The sequence below is a fragment of the Atractosteus spatula genome, chromosome 13 (assembly GCF_055471065.1).
Source record: "Atractosteus spatula isolate fAtrSpa1 chromosome 13, fAtrSpa1.hap1, whole genome shotgun sequence".
NCBI lineage: Eukaryota > Metazoa > Chordata > Actinopteri > Semionotiformes > Lepisosteidae > Atractosteus > Atractosteus spatula.
Window position 1 is genome coordinate 24213919 of NC_142718.1, and position 16825 is coordinate 24230743.

A 16825-nucleotide genomic window follows, 5' to 3' on the forward strand; every position below is an offset into this window, starting at 1 on the left:
CTGTACAAAGACATGACAACATAAAAACAACAACAGTACATAAATTACAATAAGATAATCACTCTATTACAAAGATTGTGTGAATAACATTGAATTCAGCATAAATCTGAGTTGTTCTAAGACCAACAGCAAATTTAAAATCTGTATGTCTGTAATACCTTTTTCCACAGAGATTTCCTTTTCTTCATAGACATAGTCTGTTACTGTTTCTTGAATTTCCCAGCTTTTGTACTCTGGCGCATTAAAGGACAACAATGTACAATAAGAGTCACAAATATATACACACTTCATGCAATGTTTGGAGTCCTTAAGAAAGTCAGAAAAAGATTTTGTTACACTCTATAAGAAACACATACAGTATGATTTAACAAACAATGACACACATTAAAGTAGTAACAAACAATGACAATTTTTTTAAAGACAGGTAAACCACAACATTTAGTTCAATTAATGGTCAGCAACACCTAAAAGGACAATTTTTATAATTAGTTTCCGACTCAAAACCATTTTAGTTGCTGTCATGATAGTATGAAAGAGTGAGTAATGAATGAATTATGGATTAGATGAGTACTTTCTATAATACCTCTCGCTTCCATCTTTTCTTCATAATAATAGAAACCAGGAGGAGTCACATCTTTTGAAAGAGGAATTATATGTATGTCAGGACAAAATATCTAATGACATTTTAAAAATGCAAAATGTGATTTATTAAAATTCAGCCAGCATCCAGTACTTTGCCAGCCACATCCCTTTCTTACCTTTGGTAGTAATGGCAGAAGGTGCTTCAGGAACTTGTATAGCAGTATCAGGGACATCTAAGGATGTTAAATGTAGTTGAAATACATGAGAAAGAGGGTGTTGTGTGTGTGTGCATGTTAGCATTATGTCATCACAGAAATTAAACAACACCCCCAACAATTGGTAAAATGCATGGCTTTCCCAAATGAATCTACTTACCTTCAGGAGCCTTTCCCTCCTCAATTTCTGTAAAAGCATATAACAATCCATTTAGTGAAATGTACTGAAAGACATTTGAAACAAAAACATTTGCTTTCTAATCATACTACCTACCTTTGCCTGATACATAAAGTTCAGCTGTGCTACGAGCTTCACCCCTTGGCTCCAGACGTGCAATCACAGAGTAAACACCTACAAGATTAAGAATGAAGACAATTAAACTTACAGTCTTCCAAAATTTGTCAATTAAAAATTATTCTTTACACTAAGCAATACAAACCTTCATCTTCAGAAGTAACATTGTGGATAGTCATGAAATGGCGTCGACCTTCACTTCTAAAGCTGTACTTTGGGCTTTCTTTTAGTTCTGCTGTGTCTTTGTACCATGTAACAATAGCATCATCAAAGGAAACCTCACATTCAAAGGTTGCTGACTGATGTTCATTTACAACAATATTTTGGATCCTCTTGGTGAACTGAATTTGCTCAGCTGAAAGAAATGTATACAGTACATAAATAAATATAAATCATAAATCAGAATGTTTGCTGCAATGATTTTGTGGCAGGAACCTCATTGGATACATTCTCTTAAACCTGTCCTTTTGCAGTGTCTATATTCTAACAGTTTTAAACTTAAGTAGCTTCCAGACAGATGTAACCTAAACAGCATTCATTGTCAAGCCTTAACCTTCTCTTGAATTTTCACAATAATTTTCACAATAATTTGGTGTTGACAAAAGTAAAAGTTGTAAAGTAAAAATACTGCCAAAAGGCATGAGATTAATTAATAGAAAAACAAACTCAGCTTTGTTAAAATATGTTGATGCAAAATTGTTGATGCACTACATCAAAAGGCAAGATTCAAAAAGACTTGGTAAAAATATATCCAAGACAAGAATGGAAAAATGCAAAAGAGATGGAAAACATGAAAAAAAGCATATCAAATATTTAGCAGAGGTTACAACATTAATAAATGTTAAAAATGAAAATGAAAAAGGTTAGAATGTAAAGACAAAAATGTTTGGTTCACTTCACCACTAGATGAGTTGATTAGATGTTCCAGTCTAAAACGTTTTTAAGCAATAAATACAAACCTTCTACCCAAAGATCTGCAGTAGTCTCAAGGTTGTCATATTTGCAGGTAAAACGTCCTTGGTCTTCTGATCTAAGGTCTTTAATAGAAAGTTTCTGTATTTTGTCAGTCACATCGAATGTGTATCTGCCATGTGGCTCTAAACGTTTTCCATTTTTAAACCACTGTGTTTTTACATTAGGGATAGAGAACTTGCAAGTCAATGTACAGATCTGGCCTTCCTTACCAGCTACAGTCTGAAGCGGCTGTTCCACTACAGGTTCTGTAAATAAGAAATAAAATGTTTTAGCACCACATTAGTACTTTGGCATGTATTAATCTACATTTTCTTTAATGTGCCGCAAAAAGGAGAAAAAATGGATACCCACCCACAACAGTTAACTTGGCACTTGAGATGTGTGGACCACAAACAACACGATAATTTCCTTGGTCCCGAGTCTGACAGTTTTTAATTTTCAACAGATGACGGTCACCTACAATGCTTATATCATATTTTTCATTGGTATCAAGCTTTTCAGTTCCTTTGTACCATGAAAGTTTGATCTCAGGATAGTTGATCTTGATCTCACATTCAAATACTGCATCCTTATCTACAATAATTGTCTGATCTTCAATGTCCTTCACCAAAGTGACAGGCTAAAATGAAAAAAAAAATGTAAATCTCACCATATGGAAACATTCAAAGAAGTCTTCAAAGTTTATTTTTTATCGCAGTTAGTAACATTATGCGTACCTCGGCCTGGGTCATTCTTTGTTGTAGAAAAGAAACAAGCTCATCAAACTCTTTTTCCTCTTTGGGAGTTCTTTCTTCCAGTTCCACTTCCTAAAAAAATAAGAAACCATTCTGATTCACTGGTATGGAAATATAAAAACACCAAAGTACTGTATATAAGCTGTGAATTTTCAAAAAGGGTTAGTTTCCCATTTGTCCACGTGAAACTTCTTTGTTTATGTTCTAGAACTCTTTGAATTCAAAAATCAATGCATAGTAGGTTATTTAGCCAAGCCTATTCAACGTAATTTCTTTCTAATGGAAAAAAATAAAATAAAAATAAAGGAATTAAAATAGCTTGAACACCTCTCTTTTACTATTCATCCATCAATTTTCTAATCACTTTATCCAATTCAGAGTTGTGGGGAAGCCAGATCCTGGCAAGCTACAGGCACAAGGCAAGATACATCCTGGATAGAACACCAGTCCATTGTGGGGCAGGCAGACAAACACAGACATACAGTACACGCATTCATACCTAGTACCAGTTTTCCAGAAGCCATTTAACCTACTAGTAAGTTTGTGGACTGTAGGAGAAAACCAATGCACCTGAAGGAAACCCACACAAACACAGGGAGAACATACAAACACCACACAGATAGCACCCTGAATCCAGAATTGAATCCAGGATCTGAGTGCTGTGAAGTGGCAATGCTAACCACTGTGCCAACATGCTGCCCCTTTTAATTAATTTTAAAATTGCAAGTGCTCTGGAAAAATGGTGAATATGTATACCAAAAGAGAGCCTTGAGCAAGACTGATAACGTCTTCAGCAATTCCCAAGGAAAGCACTTGCTTTGCATTAACATTCACAACTAAAGTTTTCTATAACACCAACCTTGATGGTTCAGACCTAGGTCACTATCCATCTACTGTATCAGAACCTTAAAACAACTAGAGACTCCAGTTGTAAATAAATTAAATTATCAATTAAATATATATTTTTTATTTAAACAATAAATAATAACATTAGTTTTTCCAATAGTTTTCACACTGTGGATTGTTAAATTGTTTTTCAAATGCACATTTGATGGGGCATATCAATATGTTTATGCTTTACTGTGTCTAACAATTAGTGATTCCCCCTTGTATTGATAGATTTGTAGTTTCTAGTCCTGGTCCCGGAGGAATACCATGTCTGCTCTGAACTTCTGAAAAAGGAAAAACGCTCATTGAAGGATGGTTTCAAATAATATCACTCCCACTGTCTGTTCATCATAAATGGATCAGCTAGTTAGAGCTGTTTAGTCAGTGATAACAGTAGGAAACTTGAAGTGAGGCGGAAAAGTCGTAACGTTCTGTCTGCTGAAGTTGTTGAATGAAAAGGGTACTTTTGAAGCAAATTATTTTTGACACTCAGGAATGCCTGAAGAAGAATATTCAAGAAAAATCCCAACAAGCAGTCAGAAAAGTTAAGTCATCAATAAGAACTGGAGGTTTAGACTTTAACCGGAAAGAAAACCAGCAGGTACAGTGTTCCTCCTGCACCAGGAAACATTGTGATAAACAACAGAGCATAATTTAAAGAAACCTCAAATAATATCTATTTGAGGTTTACAAAGTATGCCCTTTCTGAGTTATAAAAAGAGTCATAGTATATTTTTTTGAGTTTTTAAACTGTACATTTCATGGCTACTTACTACTCTGTGAGTTTCCTCTTCACGCATTTTCTTTATTTGTTCAATTGCCTGAAGAAGACCACGGTAATCTGTGATTCCGTACATACGAGCATATTTCTCATACTCTTTGGGGTCAACGTTCTTCAGCAGCTCAACGATATCAATCTCTGGTTCTTCTGGTTGTTCCTTTTGCTTGGAAGACACTCTAAACACAAATAAAACAAAGATGTGTCACAACTACAACTTAATTGTCTTTCATATTAACTTATTATTAGAATTCCTTAAATATTTGTGAACATGCACATGTAATGTGGGAAATGTGTTTAATATCGACAACAATCAAGAAACTTTACATACTTCTTCAGTTTTGCTCGGAAGTCTCCTTCAACTACAATTTCTTTTTTCTCTTCCACCTCAAGACTGGTACTGCATTCAATTTCTCCAAATTTGTTTGAAGCAATGCATCTGTACTGTCCAGAATCAGTTCTGGTCACTTCTTTGATTTCAAGTTTGGCCTCTTGTCCCTTCTGCTCGACCACTATACGTCCTCCATGATTGATCTGCCTCCATTTTCCCTTCATCCATTTTACATTTGGAATGGGATCTCCACCAACTTTGGCAATGAAAGTTGCAGTCCCCTCTAGAAATAAACGTAAAGCAACAGCAAGAAATAAGAATTATTCATTGAGGGAAATTTAAAACATTTGTGTTTTATAAGATAATTTTAGTGGCACCTACTTTCTGACGCTTTGGTGCTCTTAGGTTCATCAATGAAAAACAGGTTGTCCAATTTTGGAGGTTTAGCAGGGGAAGGTACTCCTTCAACAGGTGTAGGTGCTCCTGGTTTTTTGTCTAAATCAAAAGTCAAATCAGTGCTTTAATTAGACTACATAACACATTGAGAACACTTTACCTACAATCAATCTCAGTTAAGAAGAAGAGTGCAATATCCTGACACATTTGTATTACTATAAATCGGCTCAGTTTAAGATGTTTTCAATATAAAGAGGTTGTGTTTGTTTCAATGTAAAGAAAAAGACAGAAAAAAAAGGAAAGTACTCTTTCCTTCAATGCTTTTTCCTAACATAATGATTCTTAAGATCAAGCAAAATATGAACATGACATGAACTTTATTGAAATTTACTTACTGAAAATTACTTTTAAACAAGAAGTAATTTGATGTCTTAAATTGTGCAAAGATGAAACGCAAAGAGATCAGTAAGTATAAGAAACTATTCATGATGAAAGGAAAAGCAGCCTTTAATACAGGCACACAAATCACATTTTGGAAAACAGAAGAATTTTACCTTTTACAGTCACTTTGGCCTTGCAAGAATCACTTCCAGCCTCATTGGTTGCTTTGCATAAATAATCACCAGAATCTGTTCTAGTTGCAGCACTTATTTCCAAAGTGGCAGCACCATCAGCATAAATCATACTGCACTTATCTGAAGATTTGATTTCTTTCCTGTCCTTCAACCACTGTATCCTGATTGGCTCAGATCCTTGCATGTGGCAACCTAATTGTAGCTTCTCACCTTCATTAAGTGTTATTGATTTAAGAGGCAGATCAAAAACTGGAGGCCTTTTAAGTTCTGGAATTGAAAGGAAGATAACAACCTCAAAACAAACTCACTGGCAAAGAAAACTGAGAAAGTTAATTAACATTAAGAAAATTAATTAATATTAAGATAAAGCTTAAAGTCATTTTTCAGCACGATTTAAAGATATAAATGCTGGTAAGTATACAGTATATCATTAAACCATATAGACATTTAAACTATAATTGTAGTCCAAATGAAATGTATATCCAAAATCAGAAGATATCATTATAAAGTAAGAAGTGTTGCAAAGCTCTAAAAGAAAAGGTATATCATACAAATAAGCATGGTAGAAAAACAGTATGTAGAACAGTATGAAGAAAACAGAAAATAAGGAAGTCACAAGAAATTCCATGGAAACTAACCTTTAATAAGCACAGATGCAATACATGTGGCTGTTCCAGCTTCATTTGACACTTTGCAAAAGTAAGAGCCTGAATCGGACAGTGCGGCTTTCTTAATGTTCAATTGCACTACGTTGTTTTTGAATGACACATCATAACTGTCAGAGATTTGAATTTCTTCTTCATCCTTAAACCAGCTTATACTCATTGGCTGGGAACCAGAAACGCGGCCTTCTAGTTTGACAAGTTTTCCTTCAGTGTCCTCAATGGATTCTGAAGGCTTTTTCGTGAAGGTAGGTGGTATTTTGCGTTCTGCAACAAACAATTAAACCAAGAAAATAATCACTTCAAGATTATAATCCATAGAAAATGAAAATTCTGAACATTAGATAATCTAAACATTTAAGAAATGAACAATATAAAACCAACATGAAGTTAAAATCATAAAAGAAAAAGAACCTGTTAGGAAATACCTTTCACAGTAACTTGAGTTGAACAAGAATCCTTTCCAATATCATTACTAGCATGACAAGAATATTGGCCAGAGTCAGCCTTATCTGCTCTCAGAATCGTAAGATGTGGTGTGTTGTCAACACATGTGATCTTGTAATTTCCTCCTGCTCGGATGTCTTTGTTGTCCTTTGACCACGTAACTTTGATGGGTAAAGATCCAGTCAAATGACACTCAAGTTCAACACAGTCTCCCACAGACACAGCCAAGGGAAACAATTGTTTATCAAATACAGGAGGAAACCGTGGTTCTAAAAAGTTAAATGAAAGAATAACACAAGAAAGAAATTGAGACATCAATATACTTACAAGTGTTTCAAGAATGATGAAAGATGATGTAAGTTAAAAAATTATTATTAATAAAACCAAGATGCAACAAACCTTGAAGTGTAAGCTTTGCTCTACAAGAGGCAGATCCAACAATATTAGAAGCCACACAAGTATACTCCCCTGAGTGTTTCATTTCACTTTTAGAAATTTCTAAGACTGCAGAATTATCAGTAAAAGAGGATGTGAATTCCTCATCTCTTGGCAAAGGTTCACCATCTTTAAGCCAAGAAACCTCAATAGGAGAGGACCCAGAAACACGACACTCAAATCTAACTGGAAGTCCTTCAGTCTGTTGAAGACTTGTAATTTTTCTTGTAAAGGTAGGTGGTGTTTTGATATCTGGAAAAGAATTGTTAATTGTTAAAGAAATGTGACTTTACAGAAAATGAAATGCACGACTTTGAAAAGAAAGTAGATTATCACCTTGTACTGTTAAAGAGGCACTTGAAGAAGCTGAACCTATTTTGTTTTCAGCTTTACAGGTGTATTCTCCAAAGTCATTTTTGACAACCTTGCTTAGTTTCAAAGAGGCAATGCCTTTGGTGAACTCCATTTTGCATGTAGGACTAGATCGCAGTTTTGAATCTCCTTTAAACCAAGACACTTTAATTTCAGGTGTTCCTCCTATTTGGCATTTCAAGCAAACTGCATCTCCCACAGTCACATCCATTGCTTCCAAATTTTGAATAAAAAATGGAGGTTCTAAAGAAGGAAATAAATTCAGATAAAAGATAAATTCAAACAGCTTTAAATGGTGGTAATGTTTAGATATGGTTAAAGTAAGATACACAAACCTAATATTGAGACTACAGCTTCACAAGTATCACTTCCAGCTTCATTTACAACTTCACAAGAGTATTTTCCACCAGCATCTTTGTCACTGTGAATATACTCCAATATGCAGGACGTCTCTGTAGTTGTTATATTGTATTTATCTGAAGATGTAATTTCAATGTCATCCTTTCTCCATGTCACAGATATTTGTGGAGTCCCAGAATATGTACACTCAAGAAACAGAGATTTCCCCTTTTCAACACTAGAATCCTTCAATTTCTTCAAAAAGTGTGCAGATTCTAAAGAAAACAATATAGGAATAAATTAAAAGAAAGACTTTCAGAGCTAGACAGATCAAGAGCAACAAAGAATTTTCCATAAATAAGGCATTCCCTTTAAAAAAATACATTAACCAACCTTTCACCAACAGGTTTGTTGTGCAACTATCCTTTCCAGCATCATTACTTATCTCACAGGTATACTCTCCAGTTTTTGACGAGTCAACTTTGAACAGTTCCAGGGTTGCTACTGTGTCTTGTAAAGAAATTGCATAGTGTCTTCCAGAAACAATTTCTGTGCTGCCCCTGAACCATTTCAGTTTAAGTGGAGGGGTTCCAGCAACAATCCCCATAAATGTAACATTGGACCCAGGTAGAGCTTCCAAAGGTTCTGGCTTTTTCACAAAAGATGGAGGCTCTAAATCAAGAAAAAAAGGCATCCAAGATGTAAAGTCAAAAAGGATAAACAATTAATTTAAGAAATACAAAGATGAATGGTTTGAAGGGCATTTAAGAAATGACATTTTGATTATAAGATATTAGTCAAAATCGTGTGTATTTACTGACCTTTTACAATCAAAGAAGCACTGCATTCATCAGACCCAGCACTATTAGTTGCTTTGCATTCATAATGTCCGGCATCTGATAACTCTAGAGTCTGAATTTTTAAAGTGCATGTATTTTCACTGAATGTAACCTGATGTTTTATTCCATCTGCTATCTCTTCCCCATTATGGAACCAAAAAAGAGATAATGGTGGAGATCCAGATACTTTGCAGTCCAACTTTCCAGCTGTTCCCAAAACTGCAGTAGTGTCCTTTAATTTCCTTGTGAATGTAGGAGGTATAATTTTATCTGTTTAGAGAAAGGTTATTAAAGATGAGCTTCTTAAAGAAAACAAAGAGACATTTCCATAAATTTGTAATTGTGGAGCAAGAGAAGATTGTAATTACTAACCTAAAACAGTAACAGATGTTTTACAGCTGTCACTGCCAACATTGTTGTTTATCTCAAACATATACTCTCCAGTGTCCCCTTTTTCTGCAGACAAAATCTTAAGAGTGGAAACCATTTTTGAAAATGTAATCTTATATTTACGACCAGATGCCAACTCTTTACCATCCTTAAACCATTTTGCTTTCAGCTCTGGTGTACCAACCACAGTACATTCTAATGCTGCAGGATCCCCTGCTGTAACACGGATGGGTTCTGGTTTTTCCACGATTGAGGCAGGTTCTGAAAGACATTCAAGATAATTTGCTTACTAAGACATACATGTTAAAAAAAATGGGCCATAATGAATTAAGAAATAAAAAGAGCATGTATTTTTTTTCATTTCTTGTACTAACCTAAAACAGCTATGGATGCCATACATTCCACCATTCCTGCATCATTTCTTATCTGGCAAATGTATTTGCCAGCATTTTTTGGTTCTGCATTAAATATCTTCAGAGCTACCATGTTCTTTTCATAGGAGATTTTGGTATTTTCACTCTCTCGAAGAACATCTTCCTTGCCTTTAATCCAAGACACGGTAATTGGTTGTGATCCTTTAATAGTGGCACCTAAAGTTATTTCTTCTCCAGAGACAGCAGTCACATTTGAAAGTTTCTTCACAAACACAGGTGGCTCTGAATAGTTTAAGAAGACCAAGATTAATAAGAGTATTGTAAAACAGTAAAGTGAGCATTAAACATCAGTTCATATTCACATCTATACTAACCTTTGAGTTTTACAATGCAAGTGCAACTTTCACTTCCCACATTGTTTGCTGCTTTGCATTGATATTCACCAACATCAGAGGCCTCAAGACTCAGAATGTGCAAAGTAGCATGGTATCCCTCATGGGTGACTTTGTACTTTTTACTGTCTTTAATTTGCCTTTTGTCTTTGTACCAGGTAATATCAAAAGGCGCTGAACCTGAAAGTTCACATTCAAGACTAACATCTTTGCCTTTCATGCCCTCCAGGGGTTCAGGTACTTTGAAGAAAGTTGGTGGTTCTGGAAAAGGCAACAGTGATTCATATATTTCAGTAAGTTTTCCGCACTGTTTTGTGATTTTCTGAGAAATGTTTTTCTTCTTTTTCAAATAACTTATTATTTAATTTCACTTTACATAGTAACTTAAGTGTATCTTTACAAACTTTTATAAAGCTAGTTGAATTCTTTGTAAAATAAACAGCTTCCTTTTCCTAAATGTACAAAAGTAAATTCTATTCTCTCCTAAATTTAATTTACTGCAAAGTATAAGAGATTATTTCAACAGTTCAATGAGCTGGATAAGGAATAGGAGAACATTTAGAACAAAAGTCACTTGATCTTTCTAGAACTTTTCAGAATTTACAAATAAAACATTATTCATTCCACTTCCTGACCTTTTACTGTCAGTGTTGTGCTGCAGCTGACACTCCCAGCATCATTCTGAGCTTCACAGGTGTAGTCTCCACTGTCATCAAGGGTTGCTGACACAATTTCAAAAACTGCCACAGAGTTGATGAAGGATATTCTGAAATTTTCATTCTCTGTGATCTTATTGTCATTTTTGAACCAAGAAATTCGCAGTTCTGGTGATCCAGATACTTTGCATTCAAGGTGCAACTTTTCATGCTGCTTCACAACCTTTGAAGACTCAAGTTTTTTAACAAATGTAGGAGGTTCTGCAAAACCAAAATATTAAGACACAAGTCAATAGCAAGATAAACATGAATAAAAACCATAAGAGGACATGAAAGGAACAAAGAAGATGGTGAAGATATGGATAAGAAAAATGGCTTTGGTTTAAGATGTTTAAGTTAAGAGCCTGCAACAGAATTGACAAAATTAATAAGCATAGTAAAAGCAGAAGTGGAAGATGATGAAGATGGCATAAATGATGCAAGAAAATAAGAAGTTCAAACCTTTTACAAGTAAGTTTGTTGTACAGGTTGCTGTACCAGCATCATTGCTAACTTGACAAGTATAAATTCCACTTTGTGAAACTCCAACAGAATAAAGATCTAAAAAGCAAGAGAGGCCCTCCAGTCCAATAATGCAGGTTGGTCCAGTTATTATTTCTTTGTCGTCCTTCAACCATTTCACTGTAAAAGGAGGTGTTCCCTTTAAGGTGCTCTTAAAATGTACCGTAGAAAGAGGAAGAACAGTCTGTGGTTCTGGTTTCACCACAAAACCTGGTGGCTCTAAAAGTGTATTAAGAAAAAAGAAAGAATGAACTACAATAAGCAACAGACACCTTCAGCAGTAATCAAGAAGAATCAGTGATTTGAAAAGGAAAAAAAGAGATTGAAAAAATTCTCAAATTAAATAATATTTATTCTGACCTTTTACCACTAGTGCACCATTGCATTCACAGCTTCCTGCTTCGTTTGATAGTTTACAAGTGTACATCCCCGCATCAGTTTTCTCTAAGTGCTCAATCTCCAAGGACACAGTGTTCAGTTCATGGGCAAGATTATATTTTGTTCTACCAGATATGAGAGTGCCGTTCTTTTGCCATTCCACACTTATAGGAAGTGAACCAGTAATTTTGCACTCCATTCGAACAAAAGATCCCAAAATGTGTTCCATTTCCGTCAATGGTTTGAGGAAGGATGGAGCTATTACTTGTTCTGTATACAATACAAAAACAAATGTAAGGATTGCATCTCCAATTTTATTTTATATGAATGATTCTTCATACTTTAAAACAAATAAATTATGCACTAACCTAGAACGGTCAAATAAATTTTACAACTGCAGCTTCCAATGTCATTGCAGACCTCAAAGGTATATTCCCCATCATCATCAATTTGTGCAGACTGAATGTTAAGGCTTCCCAAATTATTCAGGAAACTGATTTTATGTTTCCTGCTGGGTGTAAGCTCTTTGTCATCTTTAAACCATTTAACTTTGAGTTCAGGGGTGCCTGCAACTTTGCAATCTAAACTGACAGGATCACCTGCAGTTACACTTATTGCCTCAGGTTTCTCTGTAATTTGGGCAGGTTCTGAAAAATAATATAAATTAGAATGTTATAAATAACAACATATATAATATAAATATTAAATTGAATAAATCCCTAAAGTGAACTGTGTCAGTCAAGCAAAACAACAAAGAAAAAAAAACTAACCTTGTACCAACAGAGTAGCAAAGCACTTTACCATGCCTGCATCATTCATAAGCTGGCAAGTATATCTCCCACCATGACTTGCTTCTACTACAGCAATTTGCAAGAAAGCAACATTGTTCTCAAATTTCATCTCAATATTAGGACCTTCCAAGACCCATTCTTCATCTTTCTGCCATCTTACTGACAAAGGAGGTGATCCGGTCACAGTGCACTGAAATTGAGCTGAATGTCCTAAAACCGTGGCAACATTTTGGACCTTCTTCACAAATGATGGTGGCTCTGGGTTTAATAAGATACAAAAATGTTACTTAGCTAAGTTTAACAAAAAAATATTACAACCACGCCAAAACCAATAGTTTGGTGTTTATGTAAGTACTAACCTTTCATTCTTATCACTGCCCTGCAGGAGCAACTTCCCACTTCATTTGCTACAGTACAGTGGTATTCACCAGCGTCTAAAGTGTCACATTTCAGAATATGTAGGCTAACAATACCATTTGACTGTGAAATTGTATGCCTCTTACTGCTTCTGATTTCTTTAGCATCCTTATACCAGTTAACTTCAAATGGGGCTGTACCAATTACTTGGCATTCAAGCAACAAATCAGAAGCCTTTACAACCTCAGTGGGTAATAATTCCTTTATAAACACAGGAGGTTCTGAAAAAAAAAATAATTCATCAGGTTCAGCAGATACACTTACCCTTTTTAAGAAAAACACAACTGATATCAAAACTGCAGAATTCCAATCTCTGTATACTAACCTTTCACATTCAGTTCAATACTGCAACTTTCACTACCAGCATCATTGCGTGCCTCACAGACATAAATTCCACTGTCTCCCATGTCAGCCCCGATAATTTCCAAACTCACCAGGGAGTTATCAAAGGACATTTTGTATTTGCCACTGGGACTTATTTCATTTCCATCTCTAAACCAGCAAACTTTTATTTCAGGGGTGCCTACCACCCGGCATTCAAATGTCTTGCTTTGTCCTGGCTTCAACAGTGCTATGCTTTCAGGCCTCTGAGTGAATTTTGGAGGTTCTAAAAATAAAAGCATGCATAAAATATCACAACATGGTAGATGACCTAAGTGGAATACCACATAATTGAGAAAAAGATTAAAGATTAAATAAGAACCTTTGACAAAGAGCGTTGCTTTACAAGCGTCAGAGCCAACGTCATTACTGATCTCAAAAGAGTAATCTCCAGAGTCTGAAGCCTTTGCAGAGAAGAGTTCCAACAAGCTTGCTGTGTTATCCTTCCAGACAGAGCAAGAAGATCCAGACACAAGCTCCTTATTGTTTTTAAACCACTTTATGGTCAATGGTGGAGTGCCACCAAAAAGAACTTTAAACTGCACTCGTGATCCAGGTAAAACATCCTTTGACAAAGGTTTTTCTACAATGGTTGGTGGTTCTATATACAATTAAAGAGAGGGAGAGATGGTAAGCTCTTAAAAATAAAAAAACACAATTATGCAACATATATATATATATTTGGAAGCTTTTATGAAAATTAAGCAATGTAAAAATCCATACTAAATTGTTTTAGGATTATATTCTGTAAAAATATAACTTTTAGTGCATCTCAACAACTAAAGGCTTTAAGATTTTCTCCAAAATATTAAAGAAGTGAGCAGAATAAGCAATGGTTTGGTAGGATGGAAATGTGGCACAAGTCATATATATGTGATTCCAGTTAGTCTCTTTTGGTTTTTCTCTTTCAGTTTTCAGTTCTCTCTTACTTTCATTTTAACGTTTTACTAAGATTCAGGAGTTTAATTGAAAAACTACTCATTGTTGCTTCAATTCTTTTTTAGTTCTAGGATGATCCCCTCAAGAATTACTTTGCAAACTCTAAACACAATAAGATTGACCCTGTCACCTTCGGAAAACAAACATACAAAGAGGAACAACATAAAAGTCTGCAAACCTTTTACAATTAATGAACCAGAACACTGGTCAGTTCCTGCTTTGTTTGTTGCAATGCATGAGTATGTCCCACTGTCAGAACTGTCAAGACGGCTTATTTCCAAAAATGCAGTATTTTCATAAAGTGTGCACTTGTGTTTTTCATCAGTTGATATCTCTTTATCGTCTTTGTACCAAACTACATTCATTGGGAGGGAACCAGACACAAGGCATTCCAGGTGGGCAAAAGATCCTTTGATACTATCCACTGGTTTGAGTTTTCTTGTGAAAGACGGCTTGATTATTTGATCTAGCCAACAAAACAAGAATCAATGTCAGTCGTGTATCGTTAAACCAATCATATAACTTAAAAAACATAAATAAATTCTACTTTCTCTGTATACCAACCTAGAACTGTAATAGTGGCCTGACACGTGCTGGAACCCTCATCATTGGAAATTTCAAATGTATACTCTCCACCATCAATCTTTTCTGTTGAAACAATCTTTAACAAAGAGCTTTTCTCTGTAGTGAGGATTTTATAGTTCTTGCCTGATGTTAGTTCCTTCCCATTCTTGAACCACTTAGCTTTAAGTACTTTGGTTCCTGAAAATCTACATTCCAATGCAGCTGGATCCCCAGCAGTGACACTGATCGACTTAGCTTTTTCAGTAATGTTTGCAGGTTCTGTGACAAACAAGAGAATCATTTGTACAAGGACCATTTTTGTTTATAGAAAAGTTAACTCTAGAATTTATTCATGGTGAATAAAAATAATATATAATAAAAATGCAAAACCTATCCAAACTAAACGTTTTAACATGCTTTACTTATTTTCTTTTCAAGATCTGTCAAATTCCTTTAATTTATATTTATTATTAAAACTGTACACTGTAATAAAAAGCAGTAACTGTAAACAATCATTACAAATAACATTACCATTTCTTCTGGACAAGTTCAAAATGCATAATTTTAAAATTCAATGTAATAATCGGTAAATAAAAGCAGAAAATATGTACATTAGAACTAACCTTTTACTACTAATGAGGCAGAGCATTTCTGAGCCCCAGCATCATTCTTTGCCTGACATGTGTACTTTCCAGTATGATGTGTCTGAATATCACTGATATACAGTGTGGCAACATTGTCCTCAAAATAAATTTTTATGTTCTCATTGACTGTCACTTCATGATTATCCTTGATCCAGGAGACAGTGATTGGCACTGAACCTTTCAGGGTACATTGCATTGTAATTACACTTCCTACCAAGGAACTCATGTTTTCAAGCTTCTGCACAAATGATGGAGGTTCTAGTAAAAAAAAAGTATACATTGCAAGAAGATTAGAAAACCCACTGCTTGCTATTTCTCAAAATGTAGGAATTCCCAAATATCAAGCTGTCAATTTTTGGATTTGCTACCAACCTTTCAGTGTTAATCTGCAGTCACAGGAAGACTTCCCTACTTCATTTGATACTGTACACTGATAGCTTCCAACATCTGCTGCATCACATTTCAGAATCTGAAGAGCAACTACGCCATTTTGCAAGCTCATCTGGTGCCTTTTATCACTCCTGACAGGTTTATTGTCTTTATACCACATTATATCAAAAGGAGCTGAGCCAGACACCATGCCTTCCAAAATAACATCAGAACCTTTGACAACATCCTTTGACTCAAAAGCCTTTGTAAATTCAGGAGGTTCTAAAACACAGAAAAACAATTTAAATATATAAATATTTAAACATCCATTGACTTCTCTTATTTAAAGAAAGAGATTTAAGAAAGTAAATCAAACCTTTAATTGTAATCATGCTGCTACATCGATCACTGCCGGCTTCATTGAATGCTTCACAAATGTAATCACCACTGTCATCAACATCTGTGTTGACAATGTCCAAAACAGCCATTGAGTTGTCAAAGGACATTCGACATTTCTTACTCATACTGATTTCACTTTCATTCTTGAACCATTTAATTTTGATTTCAGGAGTACCAGTTACTTTGCATTCCAAAACAACAGGGGATCCACGCATTAAGAGTTTCGAAGACTCAAGCTTCTTTACAAATGATGGAGGTTCTATAAGGTAAAAGGCACTGGTAAGTTTGCAAGAAGATTTGGCATGGCATAAATACAAGAGAAATAAAGAAGCAGAAGAAGAAGAAGAGCACCTTTCACAAACAAGACAGCGGTGCATGTCACCTTTCCAGCATCATTGCTAACTTGACAAGTGTAATTATCTGAATCAGACGTTTTCACTGAATGAAGTTCCAGAAAGCTTGAGGATGTTTCCTTTTTGATAAAACATCTTCCACCAGTTGTCATTTCAATATCACCCTTAAACCACTTAATTGACAATGGGGCTGTTCCAGTAAAAGCACTCCGCAGGATCACAGTTGAACCAGGTATTACATCTTGCGAGTCTGGTTTTACGGTGAAGATAGGTGGCTCTACATTTTGTTCGGGGGGAGGAAAAAAGACGTTTAATCTCAAATAAATAACAAGATAAAAAAATTACCAAGAGGCT

General features: G+C 35.2%; 2 protein-coding genes across 2 annotated transcripts in view; both read right to left on the reverse strand.

The window, feature by feature from the left end:
* Positions 1-16825, reverse strand: part of LOC148821919 (titin-like) — a 169369-nt gene that overhangs the window by 106540 nt on the left and 46004 nt on the right. Inside the window, exons 41-72 of the mRNA XM_088929988.1 lie at positions 14321-14608; positions 13526-13804; positions 13148-13429; positions 12765-13043; positions 12385-12663; positions 11983-12261; positions 11597-11884; positions 11177-11455; positions 10655-10936; positions 10002-10280; positions 9628-9909; positions 9236-9514; positions 8846-9133; positions 8418-8696; positions 8021-8299; positions 7650-7928; positions 7278-7565; positions 6860-7147; positions 6408-6698; positions 5749-6036; positions 5180-5293; positions 4799-5081; positions 4463-4646; positions 2784-2873; positions 2419-2686; positions 2052-2312; positions 1238-1447; positions 1072-1149; positions 958-984; positions 759-815; positions 584-634; positions 159-233 (exon numbers count right to left, since the gene is read on the reverse strand). Of these exons, the coding sequence (XP_088786114.1) occupies positions 159-233; positions 584-634; positions 759-815; positions 958-984; positions 1072-1149; positions 1238-1447; positions 2052-2312; positions 2419-2686; positions 2784-2873; positions 4463-4646; positions 4799-5081; positions 5180-5293; positions 5749-6036; positions 6408-6698; positions 6860-7147; positions 7278-7565; positions 7650-7928; positions 8021-8299; positions 8418-8696; positions 8846-9133; positions 9236-9514; positions 9628-9909; positions 10002-10280; positions 10655-10936; positions 11177-11455; positions 11597-11884; positions 11983-12261; positions 12385-12663; positions 12765-13043; positions 13148-13429; positions 13526-13804; positions 14321-14608 (7353 nt within the window). The remainder of the gene's footprint in view (positions 1-158; positions 234-583; positions 635-758; positions 816-957; positions 985-1071; positions 1150-1237; positions 1448-2051; positions 2313-2418; positions 2687-2783; positions 2874-4462; positions 4647-4798; positions 5082-5179; positions 5294-5748; positions 6037-6407; positions 6699-6859; positions 7148-7277; positions 7566-7649; positions 7929-8020; positions 8300-8417; positions 8697-8845; positions 9134-9235; positions 9515-9627; positions 9910-10001; positions 10281-10654; positions 10937-11176; positions 11456-11596; positions 11885-11982; positions 12262-12384; positions 12664-12764; positions 13044-13147; positions 13430-13525; positions 13805-14320; positions 14609-16825) is intronic.
* LOC148821920 (myosin light chain kinase, smooth muscle-like) lies at positions 14539-16645 on the reverse strand. Its single transcript, XM_088931073.1, has 4 exons — positions 16096-16645; positions 15723-16001; positions 15330-15608; positions 14539-14985 (listed from the first exon to the last, which is right to left on the reverse strand). The coding sequence occupies exons 1-4, from the start codon at positions 16493-16495 to the stop codon at positions 14666-14668; spliced, it is 1278 nt and encodes a 425-aa protein (XP_088787199.1). The 5' UTR covers positions 16496-16645; the 3' UTR covers positions 14539-14665.

Excerpts from the sequence above, each read along its gene's own strand:
- LOC148821920 (XM_088931073.1), bottom strand. The coding sequence starts at position 16,495 with ATGCACCGCTGTCTTGTTTGTGAAAGGTGCTCTTCTTCTTCTTCTGCT. Across the intron at positions 16,002-16,095 it reads CAGCATGATTACAATTAAAG|AACCTCCTGAATTTACAAAG; the intron begins GTTTGATTTACT and ends TCTGTGTTTTAG. Across the intron at positions 15,609-15,722 it reads CTGCAGATTAACACTGAAAG|AACCTCCATCATTTGTGCAG; the intron begins GTTGGTAGCAAA and ends TTTTTTTACTAG.